This window comes from Lynx canadensis, chromosome F2 (genome assembly GCF_007474595.2).
Source record: "Lynx canadensis isolate LIC74 chromosome F2, mLynCan4.pri.v2, whole genome shotgun sequence".
NCBI lineage: Eukaryota > Metazoa > Chordata > Mammalia > Carnivora > Felidae > Lynx > Lynx canadensis.
The window spans coordinates 19,354,600-19,378,244 of NC_044320.2; the positions used below are offsets into that span (position 1 = coordinate 19,354,600).

General features: G+C 38.6%; 1 protein-coding gene across 4 annotated transcripts in view; it reads right to left on the bottom strand.

Moving 5' to 3' along the window:
* Positions 1 to 23,645, bottom strand: part of COL14A1 (collagen type XIV alpha 1 chain) — a 212,306-nt gene that overhangs the window by 159,613 nt on the left and 29,048 nt on the right. For all 4 annotated transcript variants that reach the window (XM_030304294.1, XM_030304296.1, XM_030304293.1 and 1 more), the window contains exon 5: positions 21,617 to 21,706. In XM_030304294.1, the coding sequence (XP_030160154.1) occupies positions 21,617 to 21,706 (90 nt within the window). The remainder of the gene's footprint in view (positions 1 to 21,616; positions 21,707 to 23,645) is intronic.

Genomic DNA, 23,645 nt, shown 5'->3' on the forward strand with positions numbered 1-23,645 from the left:
GCATTCTTACTAGGAAAACTTGTGGTTACAGCTGGCAGCAGGGCCAATGTTCTGGAAATAGTTAGCAAAACACTGGCAGGTTCACACCGTCCTGGCAACTCAAGACTTCTGTGTATTTTAGAAAGTACTGTCTGTGAAAAATCATCCAGATTTGGGTTTTAGCCTGTAGATTCTTTCCAGGAAAGGTCTTAGCAACCAGTGTGGGAGAGTCAGCACAGATGGGAAGATGGCCAGAAAGCAGAGAGGCGACTCTCCTGGGCGGATAAGTGTGCTGGCGGAAGTGATAGAAGAGAAACACGGGCTTCCTGAGTCCACGGAAAAGTCGCAGCCATGCATTTAATCTAAGAAAGATACACAGGGAGGGTTTGTGGAAGAAGAAAATTGGGAAAGGGCCCAGGAGTTTACCCAAATTCAAATTCTTTCGTATATTGTCTCTATGTAACGGTAAGATTTTGTCCCTAAAAATCACTTCGTAATTTATCTTTTTAAATAGCTCAATCAGGCTTTAGAATAAGGAGCCAGGAAAGGATGCCCTGCGGCCAGAGTGCTACACTCTGAGCTTTACACTCAGGGAAACTCTCAGCTGGCAGTGATCTTTGCGACAAAGCAAGAGCTGTCTGATGGAGGGTGGTCTGTGCTTGACTAGGTGAAAACCACCACTTAACCGTCACACAGAGCCAAGATACTAACATATCTTTAGTGTATTTCAGAACCCTTAGAGTTCTTCAGTATTGGTAGTACCTTCAGCGGCATTGATTCATACCCTAGTTTGTGCTTTCAAATGGGCTGCATAACTTTGCTCAATGTTCATATTAAGACTGGCAATCACGAATAGTGGGTGCATGTTTCTTTGTGACCATGTCAACTTCTTGAAATTGTCCAGTAAATCCCTATTTTGTTTGTAATCTAACATTAAAATGACAATAAAAAAATATTTGAAATACATTCATATAATGAAAACCAAAACACAGAAGTGATTATGAATAAATTGAATATATTTTCCCCCAGAGGAAACATAATCAACCTATATGGTTGGAGTAGGCAATTCAGTATATGTCCCTAGGCCTACCAGGCTACATTATGCTAAAAAAAAAAAAAAATCTTGTTTTTCTTTTCCCCCCAGACATAAATATGCATGGAATACCTAGATCCTTTTACTAGAAGGGGAAAAAAATGTATTTGCCAATGAAATAATCAGATACTCATTATGAAAGCTCAACAGAACAGCTCAATCCAAAGTTTATATATTACATTTTGGGGCACCAAATCTCCCTTCCTTAATAACCAAATACAAAGCTACTACACTGAAATATTATAGTAGTATTGCCAGAAGTCATGGAATAAAAATTAATTTAGTTTTTGGAAATAATCAAGGAAAATTAAAATCTTTTGAAGCTTTAAGAATCTCTTTCTCTCAGTTTTTATGGGGGAACTTCAAATGGAGAGTCTTTTTCTTTAATTTCCAAAACTATTGGTGGATACTGTTTTACTTTTTAATTAATTGTTTGGGTACATTGGGTCTTTCTTAAAAAGGAACAATTTCCCCCTGCTCATTTAGAAGAGGATGATGAAAACTGGTATTTTCTATCTTACAATTATTTTCAATAAAAATTTTCTATTTATTTAGCTCATTCAGGTCTTTTTGACCTGGAGATATAAATTCTATATGGATCCAAAGCAAGCAAAAAAATTAATTGACTATACGTTAGAAGATTGATAAATTTAATGATATTAAAATTTTTAAAGTGGTTCATCAAAAACACCTTAAAGAAAATAAAAAGACAAGTTACAACTGGGAGTAGACAAGTACAGTATAGGAAACTGGAAAAGAATCAGTACTGAGAACAAATAAATCATGAATAGACAATAAGAATAGAGAATAAGAAATATATATGAACAATAAATGAATGAAGAAAATATTTAACTACATTAGTGATCACAGTAATTAAAAAATCAAGATCACAATGGGATATAATTTGTGCTCATTCAGTGGGAAAAAATAATAAATTAAATACCATTTAGAATTTCTCCAAAGATAATGAAATATTTGCACATAAAGCATTTGCAAAATATGTGTGCTGAAAATTATACTACTGATTGAAGAAATAAAAGAAGATATAAATAAATGAAGAGGTTTACCGTGTTCATGGACTAAAAAACTGAACATAGTAGAGATGTCAATTATCCTCAAATTGATCTACAGGCTTAATGTGATTCCTACCAAAATCCCAGAAAAGTTTTGTTTGTTTGTTTTAGAAATAGACAAGCTTATTCTAAAATTTACATGGGAAGTCATAGACCCTAGAATAGCTGAAACAATCATGAAGAAAAGAAGAGGGTGGAAGAAACCATTTTACCAGATATTGAGCCTATTGTCTATACAGCTATAGTAATCAGTACATGTGATATTTGAGAGGGATAGACACATATGTCAATGAAATGGACAGAAAAGCCAAAAATAGACTCATACACATATGCTCAACTCTATGATTTTATTTTTTTTTTAATTTTTTTTTCAACGTTTATTTATTTTTGGGACAGAGAGAGACAGAGCATGAACGGGGGAGGGGCAGAGAGAGAGGGAGACACAGAATCGGAAACAGGCTCCAGGCTCTGAGCCATCAGCCCAGAGCCCAAGGCGGGGCTCGAACTCACGGACCGCGAGATCGTGACCTGGCTGAAGTCGGACGTTTAACCGACTGCGCCACCCAGGCGCCCCACAACTCTATGATTTTAAATCTAAATATGATTTTATACAAATGTGCAAAACTACTTCAACAGATGGTGCTCAAGCGATTGGACATCCATGCAACAGATAGATGATGATGATAGACAAATGATAGATAGATGATAGAAAGATGGATAGATAGATAGATAGATAGATAGATAAAACTTAACCTAAACTTCATAACTTACATCAAAATTCAAAGTAGATTATCAACTTAAATGTAAAAAGTAAAAATTACAGAACTCAGGAACAAAATAGAATGTAGAGCAAGATAATTCTTAGAGTTAAGAGACTCTTAAATACAAAGAACAAACTGAGGGTTGATGGGGGGCGGGGGAGAGGGGAAGTGGGTGATGGGCATTGAGGAGGGCACTTGTTGGGATGAGCACTGGGTGTTGTATGGAAGCCAACTTGACAATAAATACATTAAAAACAAACAAACAAAAAAGAATGTTTAGAGTTGATACCAAAAGTACAAATCCATAAAAAGAAAAGTCAATAAATTTGACTTCATCAAAATAAAATATTTGTACTCTGTGAAAGCCCATGGAAATAAGAGTAAAAGAGAAACTACGGACAGAGAAAATATTTGCAAACCACACCTGACAAAGGATTAGTTTCTAGAATACATAAAGAACTCTCAAAACTCACTAGTAAATACAACCAAGCAAGCCAATTAAAATATTGGTAAAATACTTGAACAGATACTTCACCAAAGAGAATATACTGATGGCAAGTAAGGACATGAAAAGATATTCAACATCATCAGCCATCAGGGCAATGCAAATTAAAACCACAATGAGATTTCACTATGCATACCTATCAAATGGCTAAAATAAAACACAGTGATAATAATAAATGCTGACAAGGATGTGTAGAAACTGATCACATACATTGTGTCATGGGAATATAAAATGTTATAACGATTCTGAAAACAGTTTGGCAGTTTCTTTTATTTTTTCTTAGTTTTTTTTTCAGTTTGCTTATTTTGAGAGACAGAGAACATGCAAACAGGGAAGGGATGAAGAGAGGGAGAGAGAGAATCTGAAGCAAGCTCTGTGTTCTTAGCACAGAGCTCAATGTGGGGCTCAAACTCACAAACTGTGAGATCATGACCTGAGCTGAAATCAAGAGTTGGAAGCTCAACCGACTGAGCCACCCAGGCGCCCCACAGTTTGGCATCGGGCTCTGTGCTGACAGTGCAGAGCCTGCTTGGGATTCTCTGTCTCCCTCTCTCTGCCTCTTCCCCACTCACACTGTCTCTGTCTCTCTCAAAATAAATAAATGGATAACTGAAAAAATGTTTTTAAAAACAATCACACATCTCAAACATAACTCCAGCTGTTGCAGTGAATCTTTTAAAAACTATATTCAAACTATATTCAAATTTTATTAAATTTTGAATATGTTCAAATCTTATTAAAAATAACAGCCCAGGGGGGCCTGGGTGGCTCAGTCGGTTAAGCGGCCGACTTCGGCTCAGGTCATGATCCCGTGGTCCGTGAATTCAAGCCCCGCGTCGGGCTCTGTGCTGACAGCTCAGAGCCGGGAGCCTGTTTTGGACTCTGTGTCTCCCTCTCTCTGACCCTCCCCCATTCATGCTCTGTCTCTCTCTGTCTCAAAAATAAATAAACGTTAAAAACAAAATTTTTTTAATAAAAAATAAAAAATAACAGCCCAGATTCAGCACTGATGACAAATGATATCTCCTTCCACTGGAAAATATGTGACCGATGTCAGCATTCTCAAATGGAGAGAGACCAATCAGAAAAAAAAAAAAACACAAAAATTAAGCATCTTAAAATGTGTTAAGGAATCAAGTGGTGGAAAACCAGACACACTTGGGAGCCCAGGTAAATAATTGTGTAAAACTCTGCGGTCAAATGTAATTTAAAACAGCATTTAAAAGAGGTAAGTACATATCATTTTATTGTTAAAACATTATTCTATAATTAGTTATTTTAGTAAAATAAATCCTTTTTGCTCTCATTTAAAGTATTTAAATTTACACTGTATTTAAAGTTAAAGAAAAGGGGCAGGGAAAATGGTTTCTTGAATGTATTTTAATTCCGCTCTTGGCTTAACATGGTCTTTGTCTAAATGCAATTCTGAAAATGCAGGGAGTGTAAAAAGAAAAAAGAAAAACAAACAAACAAGCAGCTAACTGCAATCAAAGGAAAGCACCCAGGGGTGCCTGGGTGGCTCAGTGGGTTAAGCCACCAACTCTTGGTTTCTGCTCAGGTCATGGTCTCACATTTCAAAGTTGGAGCCCTGCATCAGGCTTTGTGCTGAGAGCCCAAAGCCTGCTCGGGATTCTCTCTCTCCCTCTTTCTGCCCCTCCCCTACTTGTTCCCTCCCTCTCTCTCTCCCTCTCGGTAAACAAATAAACATAGAAAAAAGAAAAAAAAGGAAAGCACCCAATATATGGGCTAGGTCACAAACATAACACTGAGGTCACAGATAGCATCCAAAGGAGCAATTCCCTTTAGGTCCTACAGCTTCTGGATGTGCATGACAAGGGGCCCCAGGAGAAAATGACAACTCCCTATCTGACAGGTACATCACGATACTAAACGTTAAGCCCTCTATTCTCGTCTAGTGATGTACGTCATAACAGCTCTATGAGACACATATAATTATTCTCAGTCCCACTCCAGGACGAAAAGTACGATACACGCAGCTGAGTGATTTTCTCAGGGGAGGTCACACAGTGAAGGAGTGGCAAACCCTAGTAACATGTCTTTAAAATCTAAGCTCTTAGGGGCACCCAGGTGGCTCAGTCGGTTAAGCATCCAACTCTTTTTTTTTTTTTTTTTTTAAATTTTTTTTTTCAACGCTTATTTATTTTTGGGACAGAGAGAGACAGAGCATGAACGGGGGAGAGGCAGAGAGAGAGGGAGACACAGAATCAGAAGCAGGCTCCAGGCTCTGAGCCATCAGCTCAGAGCCTGACGCGGGGCTCGAACTCACGGACCGCGAGATCGTGACCTGGCTGAAGTCGGACGCTTAACCGACTGCGCCACCCAGGCGCCCCAAGCATCCAACTCTTGATTTCAGCTCAGGTCATGATCTCACAGTTTGTGGGTCCAAACCCCACATCAGGCTCTCTGCTGACAGTGTGGAGCCTGCTTAGGATTCTCTCTCTCCCTCTCTCTCTGCTCCTCCCCCCCACTCGTATTCTGTCTCTCTGAAAATAAAAACAAACATTAAAAAAATTATAAAATCTGAGCTTTAGCCACAGGGCTATACAGACTTCTGTGAGGTACTCAACATTACATAAATTTAGAAAGTAGGGGAAAAAGTCTCCAAAATGGAGCAGTGTCCCCACAGAACTTCCCCCTGCTGTGACATCCACAGCTAGTATGTGCCATTTGCAAACATTTCCAATTGTCCCTCTAAAACTTTTTCCCTTCCAACTGTAAATGCATTTAGGACCTAAACACCCCTTTTGAAAAGTGTCTCTTTAACAATAATTTTATCCCAATTTTACTGTGCTACTGACATCATGGTAGAACTCTGTGTTGAAAATCAAAGTTAATTCAAGCACCCCTACCTGTCTGCAGGGGCTGTGCTCCAGGCCAGCTGCTCCAGACAAGGTGCAGAACTGAACCTTCCCCCTCCACCACTGCCCCAGAGTGCTTAATAAAAGCTTTTCAGTGGATCACAAACAAAACCCCAACAACCCTGAATTAGTATAAATCAGTCTAGTCTAAACTTGTTTATTAATTTGGTATTATGAGACTAATTTTCTGGATAAAATGTATTTACTTATTAAAAATGTATTTAATATTTACTACATATCAGGCGCTGTTCCGGGCAACCAGGAACATATAACGTTCTTGCCTTCCAGCTGCTTAATTTCTCAGTGAGGGGAAAAAAAAATCTAACAAGATAACATAAATTCAGATTTTTTAAAATCTTTATTTTTGAGAGAGAGAGAGAGAGAGAGAGAGAGAGAGAGAAACAGGGCATGAGCAGGGGAGGGGCAGAGAGAGAGGGAGACACAGAATCCAAAGCAGGCCCCAGGTTCTCAGCTGTCAGCATAGAGCCCGATGCGGGGCTTGAACTCATGGACCATGAGATCACATCCTGAGCCAAAGTCAGACACCTAACTGACTGAGCCACCCAGGCACCCCGAATTCAGATTTTTTTTAAAGTGCTTTATAATAATAAACAGAATCAGGGGGCACCTGAGTGGCTCAGTCAGTTAAGCATCTGACTCTTGATCTCAGCTCAGGTCTTGATTTCAGGGTTGTGAGTTCAAGTCCCACACCAGGCTCTGCACTGGGTATGGCACTTACTCATAAAAACAAAATAAAACAACAACAAAATAAACAGAATGATATAAAGAGAGTTGTGTATGTGTGTGTGGGGGGGGGAGGTACTACTCTGGTTAAAATGACAGGAAATTACAAGTTAAAACTCTTCCTTTTATATCATATTATTCTTTTTGTTCTAATAGCATTCAAATTAGTGACCTAAGTATGCTTTATATAGAAATAGGTACAATGTATTTACGGATAAAAGTATTCACCAACATAGTTAATGAAAATAAAAAAGAGAGAATTGCCAGAAACCGCCTTTTTCTGCCAGATAAACTCCTATTCATCCTTCAAAACCCAGGTCACACGTCACTACTTCATGCAGCTTTTCCAACAGTCCTCAGATAGGACTCATTATCTGCCCCTCTTCACTGTCTCTGCATTTGCACATGCTTTGCTGTATTCACAGTGCTGGACTCAAACGATTTGTTTCCATTTCTGCCTCTCCGATGTGACTGAACTCATTGAGAGATGAGAAATTTGCATCTTATCTTTCCATCTCCTTTGTCTGGCTCCGCTTTTGGCATGAAGTACATCAGTGAATGGGAACTACATTGAATTGTGTTGTTAAAAAGGAATACCTCTTCTCACATAATTTATACCTCTGGCAAAGCACTAGAAAAAAATGAACGACGACAGCCCAAACATGGTCTCTCCTCCCACCCTGGTGCTCTATCACGCTGGGAAAGTTACTTAGGGATCAGGGATATTGTATCAGGTTTGCCTGACTTGCTATTTTTCCAATGCTGGAGGCCGAATGAAAGGAGAGCTTGTACTATTTTTACTCATATTATTTGAGTATGCACTCAAAAAACTCTCATGATGATTTTCGCTACAACTGATCAGATTCAGATTCATTTAGTGGCTTCAAATTATTTTTTCTCTGCCACTAGCAAAATACATAGCGAGGCCATTCATTAACCAAGACATCTGAAGGAAAACTGTGGTCACAGAACAATTTTTCACTTAAGTCTCTCATGAGGTTAAGTTCAGATTTCCAAACCAAGAGCTCATTTCCAAGACTGGCTTCAGCTGCATCACTGAAGATTTTTTTTTTTTTTAAGAGTTAACATTATTTTACCAATGGTTCTAAAAAGGGCTTTTCAGTACATAGGCACATTCTGATTCTGGCAATACTCTTGGGGGTGCCATTGTCATCCTCATTTTTCAGAAGAGAAATTGAGGTTCAGAGAGACAAGCGAATGAATCAGTGGTTTCTGCACAGCCAGGGCTGGCTTCCAGGTCTTCCAAAGGTTTGGTCCATGCTACCACCACCATAGAAAATGTGCTCACCTAAGGCAACATGGATGGCCACTGGTTACCTGTCACATTAATGTTACAAGTTGTCCCTCTAGCAGGTGAGCAACAGAAGCCTCCTGTCAGCTGTGTTTGTTCACATTAATCAGAGTGAGCTTAGCACTCATTTAGTCCAGTCTTGGCAGAGGCTTACCTTTCAGAGCATCCCTTACAGATGTCTGCCCTATCTACGACAGCACCCCTCCATCATTCTCTTCCTTTATTCTGTTTTTATTATTTGTTTGCGGAACCTCTTACTTCCTAGAAGTCTGTTATTTAGTGGAATGGTTAATTTTATGGGTCAGCCTGATGGGTCCGCAGGATGCCCAGACATTTGGTTGAATGGAACCGAATGTCATTCGGAGTGTGTCTGTAAGGGTGTTTCAGGATGAGATTACCATTTGAATCTACAGCCTGCGTAAAGTACCTTGCCCTCCCCAATGTGGGTGGTCCTCATCCAATGCACTGAAGACCTGAACAGAACAGAAGACTAAGTGAAAGGGAACAACGGGGTGGACTCAAACCGCAACACTGGCTCTTTTGGGACCTGGAACCTAACAGTTTCTCTACTAAAACCTACATTATCAGCTCTCCTGTGTCTCCAGCTTGCTGACTGCAGACCTAGGGACTTCTTAGCCTCCCTAATCATGTGAACCAACTCCTTATAATAAATATAAGGTGGGGCGCCTGGGTGGCGCAGTCGGTTAAAGCGTCCGACTTCAGCCAGGTCACGATCTCGCGGTCCGTGAGTTCGAGCCCCGCGTCGGGCTCTGGGCTGATGGCTCAGAGCCTGGAGCCTGTTTCCGCCGATTCTGTGTCTCCCTCTCTCTCTGCCCCTCCCCTGTTCATGCTCTGTCTCTCTCTGTCCCAAAAATAAATAAAAAAAACGTTGAAAAAAAAATTTTTTTTAAAAAAAAAATAAATAAAATAAAATAAAAATAAATATAAGGAGATATATAGATATAAATATATCTTTATATCTATCTATCTATCCATCTATTTATCTATAGAGATAAAGAGGGAGAGAGAGATATAGATCTCGATAGGCATTGATATAGATATATAGTTATTTAGTTATTAAGCTTAAATATATATAGTTATTTATTTATCGACTGAGGCAAACAGTTGTCATGGTTTCCTTTTTTTACAATAATAAAAAGACTTGCCATTTAGTGACCACTTTCATCAGATGCTTTCTTTGTGTCTTTTCCATTTAAGCCTGATATTCATACTACAAGGTAGGTGTTCTCACTCCATTGAAAAAGAAATGTTAGAAACTTAGGAAAGTTAAATAATTTGCCCATCATCACACATTGAGCAGCTGGGAAAGCTGAAATTAAAATCCAGGACCAACTCCAAGGGCTGAACCACTTAGCCATTGTGCTATGCAACTCCTTTCACAGAAGAGAAGAAGTATTTGCAAGGAAGGAAGGGGGAAAGGAAGGGAGGACAAAGGAAGGAAGGGAGGGAGGGAGGGAGGGCGGGAAAGAATGTCAAGCCTTGCCACTAAAAAGAACATGACATCAAAGTCATACTGACTTGTCCTATATCCAACCTGGGATGAATGATACCATGACAATTTGCAGGTATGTAAAGCCCAATCCCTGAACCAGAGCCAAAAGAGCATTTCAGCTGTCATTCAGAGCCCTGCATCTTAACAGTTACTGACAATCCCATAAACATCACATTCATTACATTTCTTCTCTGCTCAAAAGCTGTAAGAGACCAGAAGACACTACAGCTGTCTTCAACTATTTAAATGACTGACATACAAAAGGGGGATTAGGAGTGCTCTGTATGCCCACAGGAGACAGATTCAACTCAATTCAAGAAAGAACTTTTGGGGTGCCTGGGTGGCTCAGTCGGTTAAGGGTCTGGCTTCAGCCCAGATCATGATCTCACGGTCCATGGGTTTGAGCCCTGTGTCAGGCTCTGTGCTGACGGCTGAGAGCCTGGAGCCTGCTTCGGATTCTGTATCTCCCTCTCTCTCTGCCTCTCTTGCATTTGTGCTCTGTCTCTGTCATTCAAAAATAAATAAACGTTAAAAAAAATTTTAAATAGGGGCGCCTGGGTGGCTCAGTCGGTTGAGCGTCCAACTTCGGCTCAGGTCATGATCTCGTGGTTCGTGAGTTCAAGCCCCGCATCAGGCTCTGTGCTGACAGCTCAGAGCCTGGAACCTGCTTCGGATTCTGTGTCTCCCTCTCTCTCTCTGTCCCTCCTCCGATTGTTCATCCTCCCCCCCACACACACACACACCTCAAAAATAAATAAATGAACTTAAAAAAAAAGAAAGAAAACACTTTTTAACGGTCAAGATTTCCATAGATACTGCCTTGGGAAAGACAGAGATCCTCCACAGATCTCTGTCAATAAAAGCAGGTGCAGGTCAACCTTCAAAGGCATGACCGAGGAGTCTCAACCAACCTCTCAACTGATTGACCTAAATAACTCTCAAAGTACCTCCCAATTCTAAATTTTAAGATTATTTCTTCCCTCCCTCACCTACCAAATTAAACCTAAACTATTCATTGTACTCTTCAAAACCTTCCATAATTCAAATCCACTTGACCTATCCATATTTATCTCACTCTTCATCCCAATAAAATTACCCTTCTTTCCCCACAAAACAGTTGCATCTCTGAGACTTTTGCCTCAATTTTTATCTCTCCACTTGCCCCCCACCATTTCTTCCCACTACCTTCTCCAAGCTTTACTTACCCCAATGCAAAATACTTAAAATAGGTTTTACTTCCAGTGAAAATATATGGTCCTTTTAAAATACTTTTATATAGAGTTTACTCTAAAACTTATTTGTACAATTACCTGGTTATTTCCTGATTTTTCCAAGATAATACTGACCCAAGAGAGGCTATTTCACCTTACTATCTTGGTTTAAAAATAAAACTTGCTCAACCTCAGAAGCCAGTGTATTACCTTCTCTTTTATTTTCACCTCTGTAGATAGTACGACATGATTTGGGTATGTGTTTACTTTGGTTGTTGCTTTTCTGAAAAATTGCAATAACTCAATCATCCCTGTAATTCCGATTCATCCATAAAGAACAGATCCTGACATCTTGCAATTTCTAAGGTCGAAACACCTGCTCAACAGGACTGCAGGTATAGAAATAAGATGTTTAACACAAAATCCTTAGACAAGAAGGAAGGTATCGATCACATGAGTCCAAGCATTCCTAAGGGGGACAGACTGCCAAAATCTATAGCAATGCCCATAGTGGTGCCCGATGGAAAAATTGTCTGTGTGTGTGTGTGTGTGTGTGTGTGTGTATAAATTGTGTGTATATATATTTATATGTGTGTGTGTATGTGTGTGTATACACACACATACACACACACACATTACTAGCTCTTAAAAATGAGGACATTTGAAAACTTATTTAAGGAAAAACTATGATTTCTTACCACTGGAGAATTCACAGGCTAAGAATGGTAAAAGTTGCTGGAGGCCAACAGCCCACAGACAAGGTGTCAAAATCCTTCTAAAATGGCTCATTAAGTACTGGGGAGGGGAAGACTAAGAAAACTTGAAGTATATTGAGAGGTGAAGCTCATCCCCTTGCCCTCAGGAAATCTTGTCATTTCATGTACAGGTATAACGTACTTTGCAGGTGTTCAATGATTATTTTCTGAGTGACCGATTCTGCCTCGTGTCTCTCTGAATTCCTGAAAACATGAATTGTAATGCTTCACATCAAGGAGAAAAACAGAAATCAACTTTCTGCCTTTTTTGTGATAAAAACATTCTTTTCATTAACGCAGTTTTTCTTAATCTTCTCCACAGAATTGTGACTCTCTCCTCGAGTCTCAAAGAAGCCACATCCAAATGTTCAACAAATAGTTGTTGATCATGTAAGATAATCTGTTGAATTCTGTATGCTATTTTCTCCTTGAAATCAAGACATTAAAATAATAATAATAAAAATAAACGGAAAGGTACCTGGGTGGCTCAGTTGGCTAAGCGTCCGACTCTTGATTTTGGCTCAGGCCATGATCTCATGGTTTGTGGGACTGAGTCCCGAGTTGGGCTCTGTGCTGACAGAGGGGAGCCTGTTAAGGATTCTCTCTCTCCCTCTCTCTCTTCCCTACCCCTTCTCATTCTCTCTTTCTCTCTCTTTCTCTACTCTCCAAATAAATAAATACACTTTTTAAAAAAGGAAATGGAAAATGGGGTAGAACCTGACATTCCTTAAGTGCCCAGGCATGTCATATATGTGCTAGCATTTCATTCTCACAACTAGGCATATGCTTATTTTGACTACTATGCTGCTTTTTCCAGTGAAGAAACTAGGGCATAGGGAGGTTAATGGAGTAGTCCTCCCTTATCCATGGTCCTCCTTTATCCCTGAGGTCAACTCGGTCTAGGAGAAGATGATCATCCCTCTGAGGTATCATCAGAAGGTCAACAACAGCCTATCACTTCATTACACGTCATCCCCTTCCCTTCATCTCACCACGTGGGCGGCCATGCTATCATCACACATCGTCCCAGGAAGAAAATGAGAACAGGACACCAGGGTAATTTGGAGAGAGAAAGAGAGACCACATTCACAGCACTTTTATGACAATATGTTGTTATAATTGTTCTCTTTTATTAGTAGTTATTGTTGTTGATCTCTTACTGTGCCTAATTTACAAATTAAACTTTATCATAGGTGTACATATATAGGAAAAAGCATCAGATGTAGAGAGTTTGGTACTGTCTGTGCTTTCAGGCACCCACTGGGGGTATTGGAACGCGTCTCCTGCAGATAAGGGCGCACTGCTGTGTGCCTAAGGCTGCAGACCTAGGTAACAAGCCAGGGAAGATTTTACATCAAGAGATGTTTGACCACAAAGCTTTTGTGCTGTATTCTAAGTCATAGTGATCTCAGTAAGTAAAAAGGAAAGCAAGATGGAAAAAGGAAGGTTCAGTATGGGAAGAAAAAAGTATTCTGATGAAAATGTTTTTTATTTCTTCTCTGAAACCTCAGGCTGGGAAGCAATTCATATCACCTTCTGACGTCTCCTCTGAGCATGTTACACAGACTCCAGAAACCTATGATGTGTCTAATGCCTCATGCTTCATAGACTATCTTTGCTTGTTCTGTGCTTCCATGAAATGCTACGAAATGCTTAGAGCGAAGTGAGGAGAAACAGGGCCATAATTATATCACAGCTTTTCTATGACACAGTTGTAACAGATCAGGATTTATTTTAAAATTAACACAGTAATTCTTTTCTTCCTCAAACACAGGTCACCAGTTTATTGAGCAAGCTGAACTTGCTAAACTTCTCAACCTTTTTCTGAATGAATTAATAAATAAAATTACTTAACATCATTTTTTAAAAAGAGTGGTGTATCTAATATACAAAAAACCCTGAAGAACATACCACAGCACGCAGCTAGCTCTCTGTCATTTAGAAATGGCTTCAACCAGTCCCTTCACCCCTCCTCATTCCGATTTTGTCTCTCAAAGTCTTATCTTTGACTCTGGTCAAAGATTCCCCAACACGATTCAGGGTATGGCTACCCATTTATGCTCTTCACAATTCTTTATCTTCTATTTGATCACTTCTCAAATCCAGATATTCTCTTTTTCATAGTCTCTCAATCTCTTCTTCTCTCATTTTTTAAATGAATATTTCTATGACTTTAATAATATTGTTTATTTCATAGTCTGTATGTAATCGTTCCACAATTGAAACCCCTGGGATTCTGAGACCACCCTTTCTGTGTCTTCTGATTGTTATTCATAGCACATGGTTTACTTCTATGCTTCACAAGTTTGGATTCTGAGCTCTTTCTTGGCATTGCTGTATCTGTGGCAATCTCTGGAATTTGAGTCATACATATGTGCCTCAAATGTGATTTTGTGTTTACTTCTGCCAGGTACCCTACTTTTACTAACGCTGAGCAACTTTTTACATTAATCTCTTGAATGGAAGGTTCCCAGAGCATGTGAGGAAGGTAAATTTGAATGCTTAATTTGAACACGGTATGGGCCCATCGTTATGAATTCTCAAGACATTTCCCCCCACTCGGCACAGGCACAGATAGACAGAGGTGCTTCCTCAAATTCTCTCTATGCTTATGAGCAGAGATATTCCAGTCCACCCTAGTGCTGTTGCTGGTATCCACTGTCTAGATAACAGTAATTATAACAATAACGAGGAAAATGAAAAGGAGTCAGAGAATAGTGAAGCACAAGAAGGAAAAGGAAGAGGAAGAGGAATATCTACAGAGCATGCTCTGGGGGTCAGGCACCCTCCTAAATACTTTAACGCATGAATTCCAGCCCACAACCTAACTCCAGTGTCCGGTTTATGAATGGACCCAACCCATTCCCTCTAATCTCTAAGAGTAAAGATGTAGCCAGCATTAGCCTACACACCCCACCCATTCTCCCATACTGTGGCTGATCTTCTCACTCCTGCCTTACCAAAATTCACATCCCCACTCCTGTTGAACCGAACTCAGAATCCTGGGTTTGGCAGATCTAAGACCCAGAATAACTGGTGGAAAAGGTGTTAACATTTCAAATTTATCTCTTAACAGTGAGCCCAGAAATCATGAAACTATTAACGGGAAATAGGTGGTCCTAGTAATAACATACCTTCAGAACAATCGTGAGCCCTGGCTATTGTTCAACCATAATGATGATACCCAAGGCAAAACTGACTCTTCTCCAAGAGTGCTGAGTCCCTGCCAGACTACATGAGTGGACTGAGGGTAGAATCCTTTCAACTGTGATCACTAGTTAAGTCTCAGTGCCTAACTCAGTGCTCAGCACTAAGGGGCAATCACCAAACCTCCTCTATGCATTTATTGTTAAATCAATAACATAAAAGTTTGGTCTGTGATTATATTGATTCATGCAAATTATACATGGCAATATCAGTAGCAAATACTTATGTAGCACTTACTATGTTCTAGGCACTTCACGCATGCTAACAAATTTAGTCCTCACAACTAAATTTTGGGAGTTGTCATGTTTCAGATTTTAAGAGGTCAAATGTGATTGTAGGAGAAGTAGGATCCACTGAAGGTTTATATATAAGAGCACATCCTATGCAATTCTTTTTTTTTAAGTTTATTTATTTATTTTGAGAGAGAGAAAGAGAGCATGCATGAGAGAAAGAGTGGGGGAAGGGCAGAGAGAAAGGGAGAGAGAGAATCCCAAGCAGCTCTGCCCTGTCAGTACAGAGCTCGATGTGGGGCTCTATCTCACAAACATGACCTGAGCCAAGATCAAGAGTCAGACGCTTAACCAGCTGAGCCACCCAGGTACCCCATCCTATGCAATTCTTATTGAAAATACCAACACAGACCAGCACTCCTCAGAAAAGCGATAAATTACTCAGTTCATCAAGTGATTCTGTTCCAGCACATTCAAAAGCAAGGAACAGCGATCATTTTATGAAAAGGGCAGGGTAGAAAATCTTTTAGTCTTTGCAGGTCCTATGATACTTGTTCTATCTGCTCAACTCTGGTTTTGCAGGAAAGCAGCTATAGACCGTATGTAAAAGATTGAGCATAGCTGTATGCCAATAAACCCTTATACGGTGTAAGAAAACAGAGGATGCACTTGGACTGCGAGCCACAGTTTGCCAATCGTTGGAAGAGTAACTTGTGCTCAGCTCATATTTTTTCCTAAGAAAAAAAAAGACTTTACCTTTATCTTCTCATTGTAAAAAACTTAAAATAATTTTTTTTTATTAAAAGAAAACAAAGAGGGTCAGATCCTTTAAAAACCATTAAGAGGGGGGGAAAACTTTATGTGACTTTTCCTATCTGTTTCATAATCTTTTTCAGTTGGGCTCTGCATTCTTGTTCAAAACACCAAAAATAACTGAAGAAAGCTGTTTGGACAATGGAGAAATAGCTGTTGAGGCAAAAATGCCAATATTATGCTTAAAGGCAAATACCACTTTTGTTTGGGAGTTTGCTTTGGATTATTGAAGAAACGTACAGTAGATTGAAAACACGTAACTATTTCACTGCACAGCAACTTCTGTTAAGGCTCTTAACCTTTGAAACTAAAATTCTAAATTATGTGAAATATGTCTGATTGTATCTCAGCCACTATCAATGTCAACTCTTGTACCAAAAATTGTAGACCATAAATAGAACAAACAGCAACACGGTTCAACGTGAATTCTGGGGCTAGCACATTTAGAAGAGGGGCTATGGCAAGTGGTACATTAACACTTGGGTGGGGAAGGCCTTCTGGTTGCCAGTGGGCCCCATGAACGCTCCTCCTCAATCTCCTGGGAGCCCTAACTCTGGCCTGGACTGTCACCACTGTTTACAATTTATGTCTTAAGACAATTCTCCACAGCCAGTGCCCTCAGAATCCACACTGTCTCTGCACACACCTCACAGGAGCCCCTGCCTAAAAGAGGAAGCCATCTTTGTTTCCACAAAACTGCTGAGAGTGTTTGCCTTAGCCCACGTCCTGATCACTGCAATAAAGACCTTGAAACAGCTTCTGCCTGACAGTGGGCTAAGGGAAGGTCCTTCCATAATCATGTTTAGTGAGTAAAGCAAATGCTTTGCTGAAGGACCAGTCCTCCAGATGTTCATTTACAGTTATCAAAACATGTGTCCACATTACTCTTACTGTTTCATTGTCCATTTTCCTGTATTTAATTCACTTCATTTAATCCTTGATTTTAGAAGGGCAGGAGGAAGGGGAATCAGGGGAAAAAATGAAGAACTTAGGATATTTAGTAATATCTAGATATACCTAAATTCTGGGACCAACTCTAATCCATGGATGGAAGATAGATCTCACCTTGAGTGCCATTCTTTAAACACTGCATGGTGAAGAATGCTAAGCTAAAACTCGGCTAAGAGCTTACATGTAGAATCCTCCATAAAAATATTTACAAATCTATCTTTTCAAAAATGAATAGGAAAGACAAATCCAAAACTAATGAGTTTGGTTACTTAGAATGGGTGAGTAAAGCTAGGTAGATGAAAAAAGGGGACTGATACTTCTTTTGAGTGTTACCTTTTGTATAATTTTTTTTTTTGCTCTTGGAACCACATTAGTGTTTTACATACTCATAAATTAACCTAGCTGTATTAAAAATGAATAACAAAACCACAGTGAATAGGGAAGAAAAGAACTAACCTAAGATCCTTTTGAACACAGATGTTTGTTTTATTGTAGACCCACACTAAAGGCAAATATTGAACTCTAATTAACAGATATTTTTTACAGTGTGTATAGATTAGAAATCCTAAAATGACTTTTATGACTGAGCATATAAGCAGATATATTTAAGATTTTGGGAGCCATGTTTCCCAAATCCCTTGCAAAGGGATTATAAATATGGAAAGGGGAGGGGCTAGAATGAACCCCATGATATCAGTCTAAAGTAGATACAAGTTGTAGCTTTAAGACAGATGATAGATAAACAGAGGAGTGTGTGCGTGCAGTGCATGTGTACTCTCAGCTAAGAGGACCTAGAAACAATAACAACCTAGAAGCAATGAGCACATCTAGTGCCCACATCTTGGTATCTAAATACCATTCTATGAAAAGAAACCAGAATTTCTTGAATTACTGATTGATTTCAGAGCAGGACAGAAAAAATACAAGAAGACTCTGCAATGTAAGGTTGGTGCCATAAAGTAAGAAAAGCTTAAAGAATGATAGGCATAGAGCACAGCTTGAAATAGCTCCCACTGAACAAATCTGGAAGAATTTGAGCATCAAAATAAATAATGATAGTAATGGATTTTAATCCATCCCAAAAAATAAGAATCCATGAGTCCATTTTGATACAAATAGACAAATATATGTGGGCAAAGGGAAAGATAGCCCTTACAGTAGAAAGCCAGTTAATACACATAAACAATGGAGTGCAGAAAATTACCATTTTTATAAACACTATAGTAGTAACTGATTGAGGCAAGAATCATCAATGAATGTTAAAACAAGTGGGTAAAAATTTAATGAGAAAAGCAACATATGCATAGTCTCAAAAATCTCTTCTCACAAATTATTTATTGTAATGAGAAATATATATCTGATAGATTTCATATCAACCAGGAATTTGCAAGTCAAGAAGTTTAGCTTTAATACTCATATAAGAACAAGACCTTGCATGCATTCTATGTGGGCGGTTGAAATTGATACTTCCCAAGTAAAGGAAGCACCCTCAAAAGGCTATACACTTAGTGAAATGATGGACTAGAAAAATATCTACTTTCCAGCAAGGGCAATAACAAAGAGTTTGTATTGGCCTAAGCTCTATGTGGAAGAAAAGTGTCTCTCCTATGAATTTGTAACCATGGACAAATTCTGAGTGTTCTAAGACAAGAAATAAACATAAATAGTTACTACCTAAGGGTACCTCTCTGGAAAGGCACACCCCTAAACCATACTGTGAAGAATTCCCACAAATGAGCTCACAAACCAATGTGACACATCAAACAAGAAAACAAGCACCAGGAATGAAAACCAGCATAAAAAAAGAAAAGAAGAATTTAGCTCCAAAATACTTTAGATAATATAATTATTGGGCTCAGAATATAAAAGAAATATTTTTGAAATGTTGTAATAATTCGGGGTGCCTGGGTGGTTCAGTCAGTTAAGAGTCTGACAGTTGGTTTCAGCTCAGGTCATGATCTCATGATTCATGGGTTCAAGCCCTGCATTGGGCTCTGGGCTGGTGGTGCAGAGCCTGCTTGGGATTCTCTCTTTCCCTCTGTCTCTGCCCCTCCCCTGCTCATGCTCTCTCTCTGTCTCAAAATAAATAAACTTACAAAAAAATTTTTAAAGAAATATTGTAATAATTTTAAAGCACTAAAATAGAACAAAGTACCATGAAAATTATTAGCAAATTTATTAAAGAACTAAATACAATTTCTAGAAATGAAAGATTTATTCATTGGAAAGTACACATTAAAAAGCAGATTTGAAAAAGGAAAAGAGATAATTAGTGCACTAATAGAAAGGCAAAGGAAGTTATCCAAAATGTCACTGATAAAGTCACAGAGGTAGAAAATATGAAAATGAAGAGATATAGATCATTGGAGGAGACTATTTATGATAAATCTAATTTAAATACAGAGAAAGAGAGGAGAGAAAAAGGAATAGATAACTGAGAAAAAAATATTTGAAGCGCTAAACGTTAAGTAGTTTTCAAAGCTGGTGAAAGATAGAGCTCTTAGTTCTGGGAGCACAAAGAAATCTGTAACTAGGTTATTATAGTGAAACAAGAGAACACCAAAGAAAAAGGGCAGAATGTCTGAAAGTCATCTGGAGAGAAAAGAGAAACTACCTGAAAAGGAATAATATTTAGACTAACAACAGGCTTGTCAAAAACAGGAGCCAGAAGATAGTGACACATCTTCTAAATAACCGGAGACGACAGCTAATCTTTCAACACCAAGTGGCAGGTGAACATATTTTTGTATGAATAAAATTGAGTTTACCAACAGAGATCCTCTCTCTGTATCAGAGATACAAGATGGAATGATGAGCAAATAAATTCATAAACATGGGAAATCTTGATATCTGGACAAACCCTGACTGTTAAAATAATAATTATTTTAAACTGCATACTTCATGAGGCAAAAAAAGAAGCTAAATTTAATGTATCTGCCTTGAGTGGTGTAAAATACAGGAGATGGATAGTTGGAAGTTAAAGTATTACAGAATTTTGTATTGGTTAGGAAAGAGTAAAGATATGGATTAGTTTTAGCTTTTGATTTATATGTATGTTAAAATTTAATTATAACCATACAAAAAATACAAAAGGACTTTAAGTCCAGCAGAGGGGAAAAATGTATTTAAAAAAAACAAGAAAAAAAAATTGGGGGCACTCGGGTGGCTCTGTCAATTGAGTGTCCAACTCGATTTCAGTTCCGGTCATGATCTCATAGTTTGTGAGTTCGAGCCCCATGTTGAGCTCTGTGCTGACGGCTCAGAGTCTGGAGCCTGCTTCAGATTCTGTGTCTCCCTCTCTCTCTGCCCCTCTCCTGCTTGCTCTCTCTCTCTCTCTCTCTCAAAAATCAATAAACATTAAAAAAAAAAAGGAAAGAATTTAGTATAACCAGTATGAATCACTCAAACTTAAGGCAAAGGCAGGCTTTGAATTCAGGCAGGTAAATGGCATGCTGATGCAATTTGCCACTAGGCTGTCATACCTCCTATATGCAGTCACATGGAAAGTTTTGTCAATGCACAGAATAAGAAATACAATATGGCAGGCTCTGCATATGTGTCTGTATATTCACAGAAAAGTGACTGAAAAGTCATATGCCAAAGCATGAAAATAAACACTGAGTGTTTATTGCTGGGTGACAATATTTTTTATCCATTAGTATTCTACATTTTTAGTAGACCATTTACGTATCTTTGCATTCAGTGAATCTTTACTTAGATGCCTGTTATGTATCAGAAATTACTAGATACTCAGTTCTAGATACTGAGGAGTGAGTGACGAGCAAAAACAGACAAATCGTTGTTCTCTCAGATCTTACAGTCTAGTGGAAAAGACATTCAAATTATAAGTAAATATTAAAAAAAAACAAATTATAAGTAAATATAAAATGCTATGAAGGAAAGCTAGTTGTTGTATGAGGGCATGTGAAGGAGGAGATCGAACTGAGCTTTGCAGGAAGAAGAGAACGTATTTAAGCAGCATAGTGATGGGGAGAGTATCTCATGCAGACAGTGCAGCAGAGAGAGACCAGATCTTTAAAGGATCTGAAAGAGAGCCGGCAGGGCTAGAAAGCAGTGAGCTGTTAGATGAGGAAGGAGAGGAAGATACAGGTAGGTTCCAAGGGTAGGCAGGGCTTGGAGGTCTAGTTAAAAATTCTGGCCTGTATCCTAAGAGCAGTTGGAAGCCACTGAATGGGTTTTAAGATGTGTGTGGGGAGAGCATAAGTTCAGATTTGTTTTTGAAAAGATTGCTCAAACTTCTGGGTAGAAAACAAATAGAGATTTTGCTAAATAATCCTGTACACCAGAAAAGAAATGGCAATTGACATGGAAAGAAATGAACAGATTCTGTCAGTATTTCATAAAAAAAAAAAATCCACAAGAACCTGGTGATGTATTAAAGATGGAGAGGAAGTGAGAGAAAAGTGCTGACAGTTTCTACAAGTGAGGAAGGCAGGAGTGACATGGGGATGAAGTAGAGTTCCATACTAGATCTGCACTCTTCTGATGGGGTGACGGCCAGGTATGTGTGTATTGCTTGTGTTATTAAAACTCAACTGCCAAATAAGCAAGCAAAAAAAATAATCTGACCTTCTTCTGGTGGAGATGGTTTGTTCCCATTTCCTTTATCCACAATCTTGACTCTGGGTTTTGGATCCTTTCTTTTTTCCAAATCTTTAACTGGAAGGAAAGTAGAAACACAGCAACATGTTATGTTAATGTCTGAAAGAAAATATTCAGTGAGTTTTACTAAAACCTTTGCAAGTATTGAGAGTATTAAGTAGAAATTAGCTCCATGGTAGAATTCCACTCCCAAAGATTAGAACTGCTATTTTATTTTAACCTTGTCATGGGAAGGTGTGGAAAACACCTAAGGAATTACTTTGGTCAAGGACTCATTATGGGCAGCTGTATCTAATAAATTCAACCTTTCATCAACTGCTATGAAATCAGCATGATTATTCCCATTTTGTACATGAGGGAACAAAGGACTAAGTAATTAAAACATATTTCATAAAACCAGAAAGTGTTGGCTCAGGATTCAAGCCAAGTCTTCTGGTCTCTGAACAAGGTCAGTGAGTTGGCCTTTGTTCTAGGAAGATCATGTCCAGAAATATCTTCATTTGGAGTCGGGCTATCTGCGATAGAAGGTGGAGAATCCAAAATAATTTTCTTTCAAACTTAAAAAAAAAAAGGGTCCCTACTAATAAATAGTAGTATTTCTTTGTCAATTTCAGTATAAAATTAATACTGAATTAATTAATACATCTGTACCAATCTACTCCCTCATAGCTTCACTTTCCACTACTTGAAACTCCACAGCCATTTCCCGCTATTGCTTGGCACGTTCACTTGCTTGAGTCAGTCAAGACCACCACTAATGGCGATGGTTTCTGCACAAATAAAACCCCCACGAAAAGGCAGAAGCTATCTTATGATGAGATACTTCATTTAATTGTTGCATTCACTTCAAAGAAATCAGCAAATTTATTGCACCGTGGACTATGGAGGGGAAGGAATGATTTTCTCCAAACCATTATTCCTGCTTTCTCTAAGGTGTTCTTCCATTAATGCTATCGCTATCATTCCCTCCTCTCCTCCTCTTCTTTCTACTGGCTTCGATCCCTTTGCTGAAAGAGTCTGAGACATGCCAACTGCCAAAGTCATGTTGCTCTAGTTCTGTTATTTGTTTCCTTATAAACCTTCCTTGGCTTTCTGGTACCCTAGAGGTTAAATTCCAAGATTAAAAATAAAAAAATAAAAAATAAATAAAAATAACAGTATAAGATGCCTTGATCCTGCTATTCCCACTGAACCTTTAATTTTCTAAATCCTTTTTTTTTTGTTTTTAGACCTCACTCTCTGGCTTTTTTATGAGTCTTGGCCACTTCTAAGAAGTCATTTCTAAGTGACTTCTAAGTGACTCTTGCCTCTTCTCCTTGCGAGTTTTTACAAAGGCACTATCCTGGATTTTCTTGTACTCCTCAGACCCCTCCTTTACATTCTCATTTTTTGGCTCCTTTTTCTGTTTTCCATTCCTGAAACATGATCATATACTAAAGTTGCCTTGCATCTCCATACAGCCCGCCTACACTTTTATCATCCCACAAGTGTAATGCTCACCCTCTTGTGGAAATTTTCCAAAGCTACATCTTCAACCCCACCCACCCATAGGCCATGGCCTCAAATTGCTTACATTCTGTAAAAGAAGGCTGCAACTTTAATGTGAGAACAATTGTGCCGAGTAGTGATAGAAGCAGAAATAGATCTGGCAAAGAATAATTCCAGAGGTGGAGACTCATGGAAACTTCACAGAGAAGGTGACATTTAAGCCAGACTTGGAAAGATGAAAAGATGAACACAATTTTGTAGGCAGAGATTAACAAAATGTCATTCCAAAATGACAGGAAAATGGTAGCCAAAAAGAAAGTTTGCCAAATAGAGCCATAAACCATTCTGATCTATATCTATATCTATATCTATATCTATATCTATATCTATATCATCTATATCTATCTATCTATCTATCTATCTATCTATCTATCTATCTATCTACAGCAGTCATCTTTCAATTTTGCCCTTAGGTTACATATAAGATGTAATACATATGTCATACCAA